This window comes from Andrographis paniculata, unplaced genomic scaffold (genome assembly GCF_009805555.1).
Source record: "Andrographis paniculata isolate CXL003 unplaced genomic scaffold, ASM980555v1 Contig53END, whole genome shotgun sequence".
Classification (NCBI taxonomy): Eukaryota; Viridiplantae; Streptophyta; class Magnoliopsida; order Lamiales; family Acanthaceae; genus Andrographis; species Andrographis paniculata.
In genome coordinates, this window is record NW_026137588.1 from 1,310,515 (window position 1) to 1,326,021 (window position 15,507).

Below are 15,507 nucleotides of genomic sequence, written 5' to 3' on the forward strand. Positions count from 1 at the left end.
CTTTGTAATTGAACGTCCCAAAATAGAAATATGTATATTTTCTAGCTCTACAAAGAAAGTATTTAATATAATATTTCTGAAATATATATATATATATATATTTTGATATACGCATAAAATTTTGGACTATAGAAACACTACCTAAAATTTTGATTAGGCAAACCGACCTACGCCTTTAAGTTGGTATAACTTCTTGAGCGGAAGTAACTATGCTACTGGGAACTGCCACCTATATAGCTAGTCTGTGGAGAGCGGGAAGTACATACAAAGGAGAGCAGAAGTACAATACTTCAAGGCAATGGCGAACACCGAGATTCCAAACCGGCAATTGTTCATCGACGGCGAATGGAGAAAGCCTTTCAACAACAAACGCATTCCAATAATCAACCCCGCTACCGAGGAGATCATCGGTCGGTCAATCACCAGCTCTCGCAATCGCTATCTAATTTCTATTAAATTGGGGATTTCAATTTTCAAACTCAAATTTATGAAACAGGCGACGTACCAGCAGCAACCGCCGAAGATGTAGACGCCGCCGTCGAAGCTGCTCGGAATGCGTTCTACCGTAACGGCGGCAGAGATTGGTCCGCCGCCACCGGAGCGCACCGCGCCAAGTATTTGAGAGCAATAGCTGCAAAGGTATGTATATGTTCGTGTTTGTGTAGCCATTCTGAAATCGGAAACCATGGAGGATTGTTAATTTAGGTATTCTCTCTAAAATTTGAATTGCAGATTTCGGAGAAGAAATCAGAGTTAGCAAAACTCGAATCAATTGATTGCGGGAAACCCTTGGACGAAGCAATTTGGGATATCGTACGTTAACGGTGCTATTTAGGTTTACGTTTGTTTCGAATCATTTCAATACACTAACCTCAATTTACATAGGATGATGTTGGTGGTTGTTTCAATTACTACGCTGATCTTGCTGAAGCACTTGATTCGAAGAACAAAATCTCTGTTTCTGTTCCAATGGAGGTATTTCGATGCCATGTCCTCAAAGAACCCCTCGGAGTTGTTGGCTTGATCACGCCATGGTAGGTGTTTGAATTGTGTTTTACGAAGTTCAAGTTCAAATATGGAGTGAAATAGAATCGAATTACAGTGGCTTCCTTGTTGTGGTGGTGCAGGAATTACCCTCTTTTAATGGCGACGTGGAAACTCGCCCCTGCCCTGGCCGCTGGATGCACTGCAATACTCAAACCATCTGAATTGGCATCTATGTACGGTACCCTCTCTGCTCTTGTATATAATTATTTAGAGCATCTTATCAAAAAAAAAATAATAATAATAATAATTAAGAGCATGCGCATGTGCAGTGGTATATGGTAATTTTTTTTTTTAATTATTTTAACCTGTATGTTAAATTATTTATTATTAATTTTGAAAAAGGTTATTTTTTAATTATTAGCTAAATTTTTAAAAATATTTTTCATTATTATTATTTTTTATCATATTTTATATTTTATAATAAAATATTTAATTCTCTGCGCAACAATTAAGTTTTACGACAAAAAGAGTATATATATATTTTTTGTTTTCATTATAGATTTATAAGTAATTATTTTGGAATATTTGTTTATGAGATAATTGAAAATTGTGTATTTTTTCTATTATTTAACTTTTATGATTTTATATCAATATATACATATTTTTATAAAATATTAACTTTAATTTACTGCTTAAATAATAAAAATTATCATTAAAACACATAAAAATGTTATTTAAACAAAAATTCAACCAAATTAAAATTATACTATAACCAAAGAAACTCTATATGTATTTTGTTATGATATTAATCAAAAAGTATGTCACAAAAATTTTGATTTGGTGAGCACACTATTTTAAAATCTTATATATATGTATAAAGAAATATAGCTACGGCACCGTCGTTTTTGTCTAACCATGCAAGGTCCATGGAATATCAGGACGGCCTTCTATATACGATATTGTCATCACTGCTGGGATTGATTGATTACTTGCACTATTATTTTAAGCAAGCGTAAATGTTGGTTACTGCAGAACTTGTTTGGAGTTAGCTGAAATCTGTAGAGATGTTGGTCTTCCACCTGGTGTTCTTAACGTTGTTACGGGATTGGGGCCTGATGCTGGGGCACCATTAGTTTGTCATCCTCATGTTGACAAGGTTGTAATATTATATTATCTTCCCTTCCCTGAGATCACAAGTTGCTGCTTCATTTAGTGATATCCTGATTTATTGTACTTTGGATAAGCAGATTTCATTTACTGGAAGCAGTGTTACTGGAAGCAAGATCATGGCTTCTGCGGCCCAGCTCGTCAAAGTGTGTTTTTCCTTTCGAATCTCAATTAGCCTTTTTTGTGTGTATGTTACTCAGTTTGGGACTGACTTCGCTTGCTTTCTCTTGATGTTCTGATGTAATTTACCTGCAGCCTGTTTCCCTTGAGCTTGGTGGAAAAAGCCCCATTGTAGTGTTCGAAGATGTCGATCTTGATAAAGGTACCACAAGCCGTGCAACATCATGATCATTGTGTATTGTTATTACTAGTATTAAACTAAATTGTTCATAGTTCACTTGTGATTTGAAAAGTACTTTTCTATAATTTAGATGCTCCATAAATTTTGTTTGTATTTTAAAAAATACTATATAGAACCTGCTAAATAAAAGTAGCACAGGCTTTGCAACATCATGATCATTGTTTATTGTTATTACTATTAGGCAAAATTATTTATAATTTATCCGTGGTTTAGAAAATTGCAGTTTTACTTTTATGATTTCGAAAACATAAGAGAGCTTGTATAATTTCTACTGAGAAAAGTACAGATTTTTCATATCAAAAGTTGGTTAGAAGCGATTTTTGTGTTACTATTATTATTAGGTGAAATTGCTCATAATTCTCAGGTGATTTAAAAATTCAACGTAAAATCTCCATATACTTTAAAAATTGCATGACATCCCATTATATTTTCAAAGACGTTGCATGAAATCTCACAACTATGAAACTTCTTTTGTGTCACAAGAAGATGATTTTGTATCTATATATTTCGTACGAAGGAGAGTTTCATGCAATATTTTTTAAAATATAAGGGAATGCTATGTAATTTTGTAAAGTAAAATAGAAATTTACAATGAGTTTTGAAACCACGTAGAGGTTTCATGCAATATTTTTTAAAATATAAGGGGATGCTATGCAATTTTTAAAGTAGATAGAAATTTGCGCTGGTTTCAAAACCACGTGGGAGTTAGGACAATTTTGCCTTATTATTGTGGTTGCAAAAATCTTTGTTCACAACTGATTTTGTATGAAAATTTTTTCTACAGCTGTTGAGTGGACACTCTTTGGTTGCTTTCTGACCAATGGCCAAATGTGCAGTGCTACTTCTCGACTCATCATCCATGTAATTACTCTGTAATATTCACTTCTATGTCGAATTAATTCAGTTTCTTCACAATGCTATTACACTGCATATCATTGTGTGTTTCGACAGGAAAGCATTGCAGAGGCCTTCTTGGAGAAGCTCGTAAAATGGTGCGATAACATTAAAGTCTCCGACCCTTTGGAGGAAGGTTGCAAACTCGGCCCAATTATCAGCAATGCACAGGTTAGAGTCTTGTAGTAAAATAAGCAATGTCTGTTTTTCCAAATCCGGAACTTGATTCATTATTGGTTAAACTAAAATCCTATTCTTGTGTAGTACACAAAGGTGCTTTCTTTTATCTCGAGAGCTAAAGAAGAAGGCGCTTCGATTTTATGCGGCGGCGCACGGCCACAGGTAAGACTCGACTAAGTTCTTGCAATAAACATAGGCAAAAGCTATTACTGAATCTTTCTCGATACGGTTGGTTGCAGCATTTGGACAAAGGCTACTTCATTTCTCCGACAATAATAATGGATGTGGAGACCTCAATGCAAATCTGGCGTGAGGAAGTGTTTGGTCCTGCGCTTTGCGTGAAGACATTTGCAACTGAAGAAGAAGCCATTGAACTTGCAAACGACACACAGTGAGTCCATTCAATAATTGTCTCTCAATACACTAATTATGCGTTTACTTTAAACGATTGAATGATAACTCATAGATTATGATAATAGTTTTATATAATCACGATATTATTTAATATAATATAAAAATCTCTTTCTACGGGGAATTCAAAAAGTTTTTGTGCGACGAATTTTATTTCTTTATAATATGAGACGCCGGAATAATGTCAATTGGATTTGCTCAAAACTTGACTGATTCCATTTTTATATTTGTTTGATTAAATATAGAATAATATAAATGTTAGTATAAATATTATTTAAATAAATTAATTCTACTACATGACAATAATAATGTTTTTGGCATTCATCCTTGTGAAGATATGGTCTTGGCGCTGCTGTAATATCACAAGACCTGGAAAGATGCAAGCGCGTTTCCAAGGTACGGTAGTATATATTTAGAAATCCTACATACTACTTCCTCCGTCCCGCATACCGCTGGGTAGTTTAGGAGGGGTGTAATTAGTAGATTGTTAAGAATATATTAGTGAAAATAATTATTCGATAATATAAATAATTATAAATTAAGATTAAGACAACTAATTAGATTAATTAAAATTTTTTAAAAAATAAAATTTAAAAGTTTAAAATTAGATTAAAGTGTGTAATCATTTTTCAAAAAAGAAAAATGATATGGTACGTGGAACGGACAGAAATGGCAACGTGGACATGGTATGTGGAACAGATGAAGTAATATATATATATATATATTTAGGTTTGGTGTTTACTATATAGGATGTTAAGACTACGTTTACATGGATATTTTGAAAAAAATTTATATTGTTTGTCAACAATAATTTTTGCAAAAATATTAATTATTTTTTTATTCTTATAAAATATTATACTCCCTCCGTCCCGTTGGAAGGGTGACGTTCGCTTTTTATACGTAGATTTTTTAATATTAGTATTATATTGGATTGTAGTAAAAAAGACTAAAATACCCCTATTAGTATATTGTAATATAAAAGTAATGACATTTGTGTAATATATTGTAAATTGAAAGGGTATTTATTATGTTAAGTAGGTAGTATAATTACTAAATTAGAAAATGGTAACTTTGTTTTGGGACGGACGAAAATTAAAATGGTAACCTTTCAATGGGACGGAGTGAGTATTATATATATTTTACTATTTACAAAAAAATTTAATATTTCAGAATTTTTAATAATTCTATTTGGAGAACAGTTAAATATTTGAAATTCGAATATCTGATTTTAACCAAATCACAATTTAAAATTCAGATATAAATATTTTTAATTTTCAAATTTAATCGGATTAAAATTTTCTTAAAATTTGTATTTTTTGTTTGGTTCTAATTGTTATTATGACAATCTGAATAAATTTATATTCAAAATTCAAACTATTTTAAAATATTCATATGATATTATGAGAGCGTACATATTGCATGTATTGTGTGTTCATTTTAGAATTTTTGTATTTCATATTTGCTTAGGTCATCTCCAACCCACTGCATAAAAAAATGGGGGAGAGGGGCTCCAACCCACCCTCAAATCCCCCCTCTTCCCCAATTTTTGCAGATATCCATGGTGTTACTCGAGTAATACTGTTACTCCACTCCATTGAGTTTTTGTGGTGTTTTTTATATTTTTGGTATTTTTTTTGTGTATTGTGTAATTTTAATTTTTTAGTAGATGATATATAATTTTATATTTTAAAAAATTGTATGTAATTTTATTTTTTTAAAAGTGATAGAATTTTAGTTTTTGTAAAGTAATATATACTTTTATTTTTTAAATTGATATATAATTTTAATGTTTGAAAAGTGATATAATTTTTTTTAAAAAAAGTGATGTAATTTTATTTTTTTGTAATAAATTGTTATGAAATAATAATATTACGTTATCTTTGTTTAATTATTATATCATATTTGTCTTGATAGCATTTAATTATTTATTTAAAATTATTTTATTTGTAATAGTTATTAATTATAAATGTTAATTTTTATATATGTATTTTTTAAAAAAATATAAATTATATGTGTATGGATCTAATGTAAAAATAAATTAAAGTTGTGGTGTAATTTATAAATATGAAAAGTTATATAAAATAATATAAAAGAGGAATATACAGGAAATATACTTTTTGGAGTAAAAATTGGAGTTTATGGTTGGAGTAAAATTACTATATATCAACTGCAAAAATGGAGTGGAGGGTTGCAAAAAAATAAATTATTGTCATATGTATATTTTTAATTTTTTTGTAAAAAAAGAAAAGGAAAAAAAAAATGTTGTAGTAGGTAGGGGTAGCCCGTGGGGATCAAGGGTGTTGCCTTTTTAATTATTTTTAATTTTTATATTATATATACATATATACTAAAATTTCGAGGATTAGTTTCTAAAATTTAAGTTACAGATTTAAGATTTCGAGTAATTGATCATTCGGATTAATAAAAAATTATAATTATAAATATTTAGCTTTAACATTTTGAATATACTTGTTTGATAAATCAATAAAATTAAAAATTTGAATACACGTAATTTTGTATATTACCAATTTTAATCATATTATGTATTTATATTTTATATAATAAAAAAATAAAATATTTCTGTCGACTATAATTCCTAGCTCCACTCCACCACTGGTTGTAGGCTTTCCAAGCAGGTATTGTGTGGGTGAACTGTTCCCAGCCATGCTTCTTCCAAGCTCCCTGGGGTGGCAAGAAACGCAGTGGTTTTGGTCGGGAACTCGGAGAATGGTATGTATCTTGCAATAAAATTAAATTTGGATTTTATTAATTTATTAAATTCATTTATATATATATATATATATATATTGTGATCCTAAGTAAATCTTAATTAATTAATTATGCTGTGATATTTGTTTTGTATCAGGGGACTCGAAAATTTCTTGAATGTGAAACAAGTGACTGAGTTTACAGGGAATGATCAATTTGGTTGGTACAAAGCCCCTCCACCATAGCTTTGAGGTATATGTTGTTATGCTTTTAGAGGGGACTTATTGGGGGCTCTATTTGGGATTTTGATGTTTATTTTATTTTTTAAGATTTGTGTAACAAATTGATGTTTTGCTTATTAAAATAAAAATGTCTATGTTGTTATCTAATTTGATTATCTATTCAATACCAAAACCCTTGGTAGGCAGTAATTTTCTAAAAAAATATTTAAATTATTTGTAAATAATATAAATAAATCATATTGAAATAAAATAAGAAGTTTTATAAAATATTCATAAATATTTCAAATAAAAAATTTATCTTAAAGAAAATATATTTGATAAATAATTCAAGATATATAAAAATATATGAAAATTATCAAACTAAAAGTAATCTTAAAATAAATTGTTTTCAACAATGAAAATGTGCGTTCTTTTAGCAAAAAAATATAAAAATATTTTCCTAAAAATAAAATAATATATCACATATATTTATTATTTTTATATTATTTATACAATTTTTTTTATATTTTACATAAAAAATATATATATCTTCAAATAATTTTACAAAATAAACACATCCTACGCATATCAAACTATATAATATTTTAGGAATAGATTGATTCACCAATTCATTAAAAGAAAAACATTCACAATTCTTGGTAGATTATTTTGTAGAAATGAACTCAACATAAGCATGGCTGGGAACAGTTTACACAATCATTCACCGACTTTAGATAAATACCATCGGTTAAATAATAATCAGTATTATATTATTTTCCTCGAATAACATAGCTTACCGGAGGAGATGTTTCATCAGTGAAATATGAAAATAAATGTGAATTTCTATAATGGGTTGATATTATTGTTGGTCCTCGATAAACCAAAATATGCATGCCAAAGATCATAATATGCCACTACTTCTAAAATAATAGTTGGTGAACCGTTTTGACTTGCATATGCACATTTCCAGGCAATTAGACAGTTTTTTCATTCTCAATGCATGAAATCTAAACGACCCAACATACCTAGAAACCCACGAGATTCACCAATATGAAGTATCATCGCAATATTTTTCGTATTTGGTGATCTAAGATATTGCTCAGAAAAAACTTTTACCACATTACGACAAAACTTTTTTACGCTCTCAATGACTGTTGATTCACCTATTTTAACATATTCATCAGTTGTCTGATGTTGTACCATATGCTAACACACAAATTACAACCGTTGTTTTTTGATAAGGCAACAATCTGGAATGACCAAATCTATCATATTGTTGTTGAAAATATGAATCATGTTGTTTAACTGCATCAAGAATACGAAGAAACAAAATTTGAGACATTTGAAAACGTCCGAAAAAAGTTCGTTCATCAAATATTGAGTTAGATGCAAAGTAATCATTAAACAAATTACAAGCAAGTTCTTTACGATTATGATTTTAAAAACTCTATGACCTGGAGTAGACCCACGACGAGTCGATTGTTTTGTATCGAGAAAACGATTTAGAAAAGTATTACTTTGCTCAATAACCGAGGTGGATAACTTCATATACTTGTGGGTATTTGCTACGATATATTGGCCCATTTCGTTGTCTTCTGACGAAGATGTTGATCAAGAAAAACTTTCAGATACTACATTCGAAGAGCCTCCCATGTTGAAATTCATTTATACAATAGATTAAATTTTTTGATATTTAATTGAGATATGTAACAAATTCCACTAATGTCATAATTTATAGAAGATGGATTATTATAGATTTGTAAAATGGTAGATGGGAAGTATGCTTGTAGAATGACAGGTGAGAGTTCGTGCTTGTGGTTGGTTTTTTGAACGATAGAGGGGAGGGAGGGTAGGTTTATAGAATGATAGGTGAGGGCTCGTGCTCGTGGTTGGTATCTGGAACGGTAGGTGGTGGTAGGTTTGTAGAATAGTATGTGAGGGCTCGTGCTCGTGGTTGATTTCTGGAACGATAGGTGGGCGGTAAGTTTGTAAAATAGTAGATGAGGTGGTTGGTTATAAATAGTGACTTTTGCTTCATAATTCATACACTCCTCGTTTTTGTAAAATTCAACGGAAAAAATGTCTTCTAAATGCTCTGTTGGATTCTCTAATGCTGGAGATCAATTGATTGTTAAGAAATTTCTCGAAATTTCTCAATATTCAATTACAGGCATTGACCAATCATATGTAGAGTTTTGGTCACAAGTGACTGAAGCTTATAATGCACACATGAATGAAGAATGGATGATTCGTAGTTTTCAATCCGCACAAACTCAAATAGGAAAACTAAAGATAAAGTCAGGCAATTTATTGCATGTGTGAAGAAAGTAGAAAATTTGCATCGCAGTGGTGCCGTCAGAATTAGATATAGTAAGCATCTCTTTAATTTTTATTATTCTAAAATTTTCATAAATTTATTACACTAACTATAATTGTTTTATTTCAATTGCGGGATGCAAACAATTGTTTGCGGAGAAAAATAAAACTGATTTTAAATGTGATCATATTTATAATCACTTAAAAGATTTTGAAAAGTTTAAAATCACAATGAGTACGTGCCCAGCAGAAAATTTTCACAAAAATATAATACAACTCATATCTCATCATCATCGGAACATCCAACTAGCTATTCTCCTGCGTTGTCCTTATTTTCTATTCATTTGGATGATGAAAGTGATATGGGAGGATCCTTTTTCAATGTTCTGGATGCTGATTTTGAAATTCCATAGGAATATACATGTCCCACGGGAGTAAAAAATTATAAAATGAAAAAAGAAAATTGACGAAACTATGCAATCTGGTGTTGAAATCATAATAAACAAATTACAACCACTATTGAAAGATCTTTCTCGACAATGAAAATTGTCAAAAATAATTTTCAAAATACAATCGGGGATGAATATCTTACCGACTGTTTAGTGTGTGATATTGAGAAAGATAGTTTGTCACTATTGAAACTGAAGCAATTTTTGCAATGGTTTAAAAAATATGGCTACTCGAATAATACACTATCGTGACATTATATAAGGTAAAAAGTAATAATAGTTTATTTTTGTTTAGTTGACTAAATAATATTTTGTTTCGTTCAAGGACAATAGTTGGATTTTGATTTGTTTTGGACGACGTTAGAATCTTATTGGTTGATTTTATTTTATTTTTGTATTCGTATTGACAATATTGTTTATGCATATTTGGTTAAGTATAATTTATTTTGTAAACAGAGTATTTTGTTCGGTATTAAAAATTTTAGACTATATATATTTTTTAATTTTAATCTCCAATCCCTCCGACCGAATAGTTCTAGTTCCGTCACTTTTATATTTGTATAACCGTTTATACAAATGTTATTACATTTGTATTATACACTACTACTAGATGTATGTTTATTTTTATTTTCTCTTAATTTATAATATGTATTAATATAATATTAATATTAAAAATTTGACATAAAAAAAAAAAAACAAATAGATACCTTTAAGAAAGAAAGGTAATATATAAAACTCCATCCGTCCGTCCCATAAGTAAATATTCATTTGTTTTTTTGCATGTAATTTTAGAAATATTAGTATTATATTACGATATAGTAGAAATAAGTTAGAAATGACTAAAATAACCTTAGTAGTATGTGTGATATAAAGATAATGATATTTGTGTAATATATCGTAAGTTGCAAGGGTATTTGTAATGTTAGGTAGATTGTACAGTTACTAAAAAAAGAAATGGATATTTTGTTATGGGAACGACTAAAATGGAAAACTTTATACTTTGTTATGGGACGGCGGGAGTAATATTTTAAGTCAATTGCATCTTCTTGCATTAATATAAGTTTGGGTAAATTGTCTTTTTAGTCCCGTAAGTTGGACCTTCTTATCATTTTAGTCTCATAAGTGGAGTCTGTCGCAAACTAGTCCCATAAGTGAAAATTTTTTGTTGTTTTAGTCCTTTGGCGCCGGAGACGCCCGCATGACTCGCCGGAAGCCACATGTCCGCCAAGTGTCTCGCCAGGTTAGTGACACCTGGCGGACACGTGAATTTTTTTTTTAATTTTTTTTAATTGTTTTAATTTTTTTAATTGGACCAAATAAATTTTTTTTAAAAAATAAAAATAAAAAATAAAATTTAGGTGTCGTTGACCTGGCGGACACGTGGCCTCTGGCAAGCCACGCGGACGTCTCCGTTGCCGGAGGACTAAAATAGCGAAAAAATTTTACTTATGGGACTAGTTTGCGACAGACTCCACTTACGAGATTAAAATGACAAGGGGTCTACTTACGAGACTAAAAAACAGTTTACCCTATCATTTTTATAAGCAATCAAATAATATGTACGAAATTGGGATAATATTTGATAGTCAATTGAGATATGCATAATCAAAATAATTTCATTAGCAAATTTCGTCTTTTATTTTAGATTTTGTTGCTTTATCGATGTTATGTAAATATATTAATTCTTCCTATTTTTCATTTTTGAGCAACTGAATATATTTTTTTAAGTGAAAAAATTAGGTTTAAATTTACCATTATATAACTTATAATAACATATATTTTCACTTGAATTTGTCAAAAGAGATATCTATATATAAATATATCAACATGCCTTTGAATTAAAATATATATAAAAAAAATCTTCTACTGATTATTAGAACTCTGAAAAAAAGATCGTCATAATCTTCTACAAAGTCAAGGCGAGAACAAATTTTTTTTTAGGGTGATTGGCAAATAACTTTTTGAAAAGTTTTTATTTATTGAACAAATTTTAAGGTCAAACAGTTAATTAAAGTGTTTGGTAAATTAGCTTTTTGGAGTAGCTTTTTGCGAAAGCTAATTTTAAAAAAGCCTTTTTTTAAATAGTTTTTTCAGTTTAATTTTTTTTATTTTTTATTTTCCCTTAAAAATTTATTATGCATTTTACACAAATAAATATATTTTAATTATTTATTAATTATATTAGAATATTTTCTTTTACTCCCTCCGTCCCGCAACAAGGGTGGCATTTGCTTTTTGGACGTAGATTTTTTAATATTAATATTATATTGGATTGTAGTGAAAAGGACAAAAATACCCCTATTAGTATGGTATAATATAAAAGTAATGGCATTTGGGTAGTATATTGTAAGTTGAAAGGGTATTTATTATGTGAAGTAGGTAGTAGAATTACTAAATTAGGAAATGGTAACCTTATTTTGAGACGGACGAAAATGAAAAATAGTAACCTTTCAATGGGACGGAGGGAGTATTATAGTTTTACTTTTATAAATTTAAAATAATAAATTTTTATATATAAATTATTTTAATTGTAAAATATATAAATTTATTAAAATCAATACAAAATAGAAAATATAAATATTAACAATTTATTTTTATATTAAATTACGTTATATAAATTTAATACTAAAAATAAATTAAATTTATTGAAAATTATAAATATAATGAACTAATCGATAATTAACATAATAAATATATACATGAAAATTTTATTATATTATATTTTACATCATTTTCAATAGAAAAAATTATTTATATTTTTCAATAAAAAAATATTATTTTTTAAATCTAACTATAATAAAAGTAAATATTATTTTATAGCACTTTTATAATTTTCAATAACTAATAACAAAAAATTTCAAACATTCTAAACTCAAAAGAACATAATTGAATATATTTAAAAAAATTAAAATAGAAATGTCCTCAATTGTTATTTTACGTATAAACAACTAATAACAAACCGTTGTTTTACCGATAGAAACAGCTAATCGAATCAGCCAGTCAAACCAGCTAATTGAATCAGCTAACAACTATCCATTAATTGCCAAATATGCCCTTTATGGGACTAGAAAACTATGAATACGAGAGGAACTTTGAAATTAAAATTAATAAAAAATTTCAAAAGTAGCCGTGGGGATATAGAAGCCTTCGTTGGCTCTTTTTTATACTGTTACGTACAAAAACAAATAAAAAAAAATAATGGTAGCAGAATCTTAAAGGAAGTTAGGACACGAAGTCGGGCGGAAAAGGAGAAAATATGTACTCAGGTCGGTGGTCCGAGGTCGGTTGATCCGGTCGGTTGGTCCGCAGTCGGATAAGCAAGTCGGAAGGTCCGCGGTCGAACAGGCGGGTCGAAAGGTCCGCGGTCGGACAAGCAGGTCGGTTGGTCCTCGGTCGGATAGGCAGGTCAGAATGTCCGTGGTTGGATAGGCAGGTCGGAAGGTCCGCGGTCGGATAGGCAGGTCGGATGGTCTGCAGTCGGATCGGATGATTTGCAATCGGTTGGTTCGCAGTCGGTTGGTCCGACATCGGTTGAGTCGGCCAATAAGGAGTTTGGACCAAGCGAAGAAGGTATGTTAATTAGTCGCCTAATTAAGTGAACAGTAGTTCAATCGCTTGGTTGGGGTGACCATTGAATCGTCTCGAGAGATCAGATGTTGGTCGCTTGATGGGACGACCATTGAATCGTCTCGAAATATCAGATGTTGGTCGCTTGATGGGGTTGTTTGGTCTAGCGACCAGTTAGTCTCTGGAATGGTCGGTGGGTCAATCGTTGGGTTATGCGTTTGGGTCAGTCGGTCGGCCTGTAGTCTGTCTGAAGCATGCTGGGCGTTTTGGAGCATTCGTTCGGGACTAGCTGTCCATTTAAAGAAGTAAGGCGCCCAGAGGCGGTCGGTCGGGCCAGTTGAGTTTTGGAACTGGTGGAAGCGTTTGGCGAGACGGTTAAAGACACATGTCAATAAAGAAGGAATTGGTAGGCGGTTGCTGTAACCAACCAGGCGACGGTTCTGAAACGTCTTCTTGAAAGAATATTTAAGGATTCGGGTCTATTTTGAAAAATCATCTTTAATCATCTTCAAACAATAGCAAAGTGATTCGGGATCATCATTTAATTTTCCAATTTTTAGTTTTATTTTCCAATTTATTTATGTATCCTACAAATTCAAAGATAATTTTCTATTTTCGAATTTTACTTTTTTATTATTGAAAAAATACATCAACAGATACCATATTATATTTTAAAAAATTTATAAGTTTTATTTGATAATAAAATCGCATAACTATTTGTCGTGTTATAAAATGAATATAGTCAAAATAATAACACCACTCTAATTTAAATAATATTCCTTCCTTCTACATATGGTATATTGTCCATTGATTTTTAAGAATAACATTCTTAATAAATAATTACAAAATATATTAGTGAAAGTAATTAAAGTATCATACAAATAATTATAATTTATAATTAAAATAAATAATTATTTTAATTAAAAATTAAAAATTATAAATTAGTAAATTTAAAATATGGTTATAAAACGTATTATTTTAAAAAAAAAATTGAAATGTAAGCCGAATTGAAACGACAAGATAGAAATAAGACCGGGAGGACAATTATATATATACATATATATATATATACTGTCTTCGGCCACTAATAATTTTTTCATTTACTTTTGACACGTGAATTAATTTTTTTATTATTTTTTATATAAAAATAATGATGTTGTGATAAAGTAAAAATAATTTTTTAATTATAAGAATTTTAATTATACTTAAAAAAAATACTTTTTTTTTTAACAAAGTAAACAAAGTAAAAAAAAAAAAAAAATATGAAAATTTTGAAAAGACAGAAAGAAGTATATATGTCAACACCATATAAGCGAAAGTTGCGTGGGTCTTTAAGGGTATGAACGGTAATAATTTACCCGCCACATTTGTTGAATAAATTTTTTTATTTTCCTATAACACGAAATCCTTTTGCCAATCTCCACGTATGAATATAGAGTAGAGTAGAGGGTATAATGGTCTTTTCATAGGAGATAGGGTGTAGTAGTAGTAGTAGTAGTACATAACATACATGTAGAGTGCATGGACCATTTCCATCCCATACATTCACCAAGTACAAAAGCATTCACCCAATTTTCGCCCAACCTAACCCTAAATCTCGAATTTCAATTTCAATTTCAATTTTCTCCGTCGTAATCCTGATCGATCCATATCTTGGCCGAAATGGACAACGGATCCTGGGCTGATCAGTGGGACACCAATACTGCAGATCCTCTACCGCCGCAGAAAAGTAGCAAGAGCGGCGGAGGTGCGGCGGCGAAGATGGTCGGAAAAGGTCTGGGGAAGACGAAGGCGGCGGCGTCAACCGGAGTTAAGAAGGTTAAAGAAGGAACCTCTGTAGGCCTCCGATGGATCAAAGATAAGTATCAGAAGAAGACTACTGCACAGAAACACTGATTCCATGGATCTCCTCTCATCTGCAAAATCATTTCATAAGTTCTAAACTTGTATCCCTATTTCCTTAACTATCTATATCTATATATAATTAATATATACATATTGATATCAGATTGTAATTGTTATTGTATTGTTTATTTTGAAATGGATTCATGACTTCATTTTTTTTTTTTTTTTTGAATATTAAAATTTACTTAATGTTCTGGTATGTTGATTTTTGACTGGGTTGGTTTGTGTTGAAAATTTACGTTCTGGTCTTGATTTGAACTTCTAGAATCTGTCAACAATATTCCAGTTTGTCCTGCAAAATAATACTCCCTCCCCTCCGTCCCAGATACAGTGTCTGCTT

General features: G+C 30.2%; 2 protein-coding genes across 2 annotated transcripts; both read left to right on the forward strand.

Moving 5' to 3' along the window:
• The first annotated feature begins 221 nt into the window (after positions 1-221).
• Positions 222-7,136, forward strand: LOC127255240 (aminoaldehyde dehydrogenase 2, peroxisomal-like). Its single transcript, XM_051280701.1, has 15 exons — positions 222-410; positions 497-639; positions 733-813; positions 886-1,034; positions 1,128-1,220; positions 2,020-2,143; positions 2,235-2,300; positions 2,410-2,476; positions 3,300-3,376; positions 3,467-3,580; positions 3,674-3,751; positions 3,829-3,980; positions 4,336-4,396; positions 6,624-6,730; positions 6,867-7,136. Exons 1-15 carry the CDS (start codon positions 299-301, stop codon positions 6,952-6,954), a joined length of 1,512 nt encoding a protein of 503 aa, XP_051136658.1. The 5' UTR covers positions 222-298; the 3' UTR covers positions 6,955-7,136.
• A 7,587-nt stretch (positions 7,137-14,723) lies between these two features.
• On the forward strand, positions 14,724-15,326 carry LOC127255306 (uncharacterized). The gene has a single exon (XM_051280795.1). It carries the CDS (start codon positions 14,925-14,927, stop codon positions 15,156-15,158), a length of 234 nt encoding a protein of 77 aa, XP_051136752.1. The 5' UTR covers positions 14,724-14,924; the 3' UTR covers positions 15,159-15,326.
• Positions 15,327-15,507: the final 181 nt, after the last annotated feature.

Coding starts and splice junctions, on each gene's coding strand:
- LOC127255240 (XM_051280701.1), top strand. CDS start 299: ATGGCGAACACCGAGATTCCAAACCGGCAATTGTTCATCGACGGCGAA. Junction 2,301..2,409: donor CTGCGGCCCAGCTCGTCAAA/GTGTGTTTTTCC, acceptor ATTTACCTGCAG/CCTGTTTCCCTTGAGCTTGG. Junction 3,581..3,673: donor CAATTATCAGCAATGCACAG/GTTAGAGTCTTG, acceptor ATTCTTGTGTAG/TACACAAAGGTGCTTTCTTT.
- LOC127255306 (XM_051280795.1), top strand. CDS start 14,925: ATGGACAACGGATCCTGGGCTGATCAGTGGGACACCAATACTGCAGAT.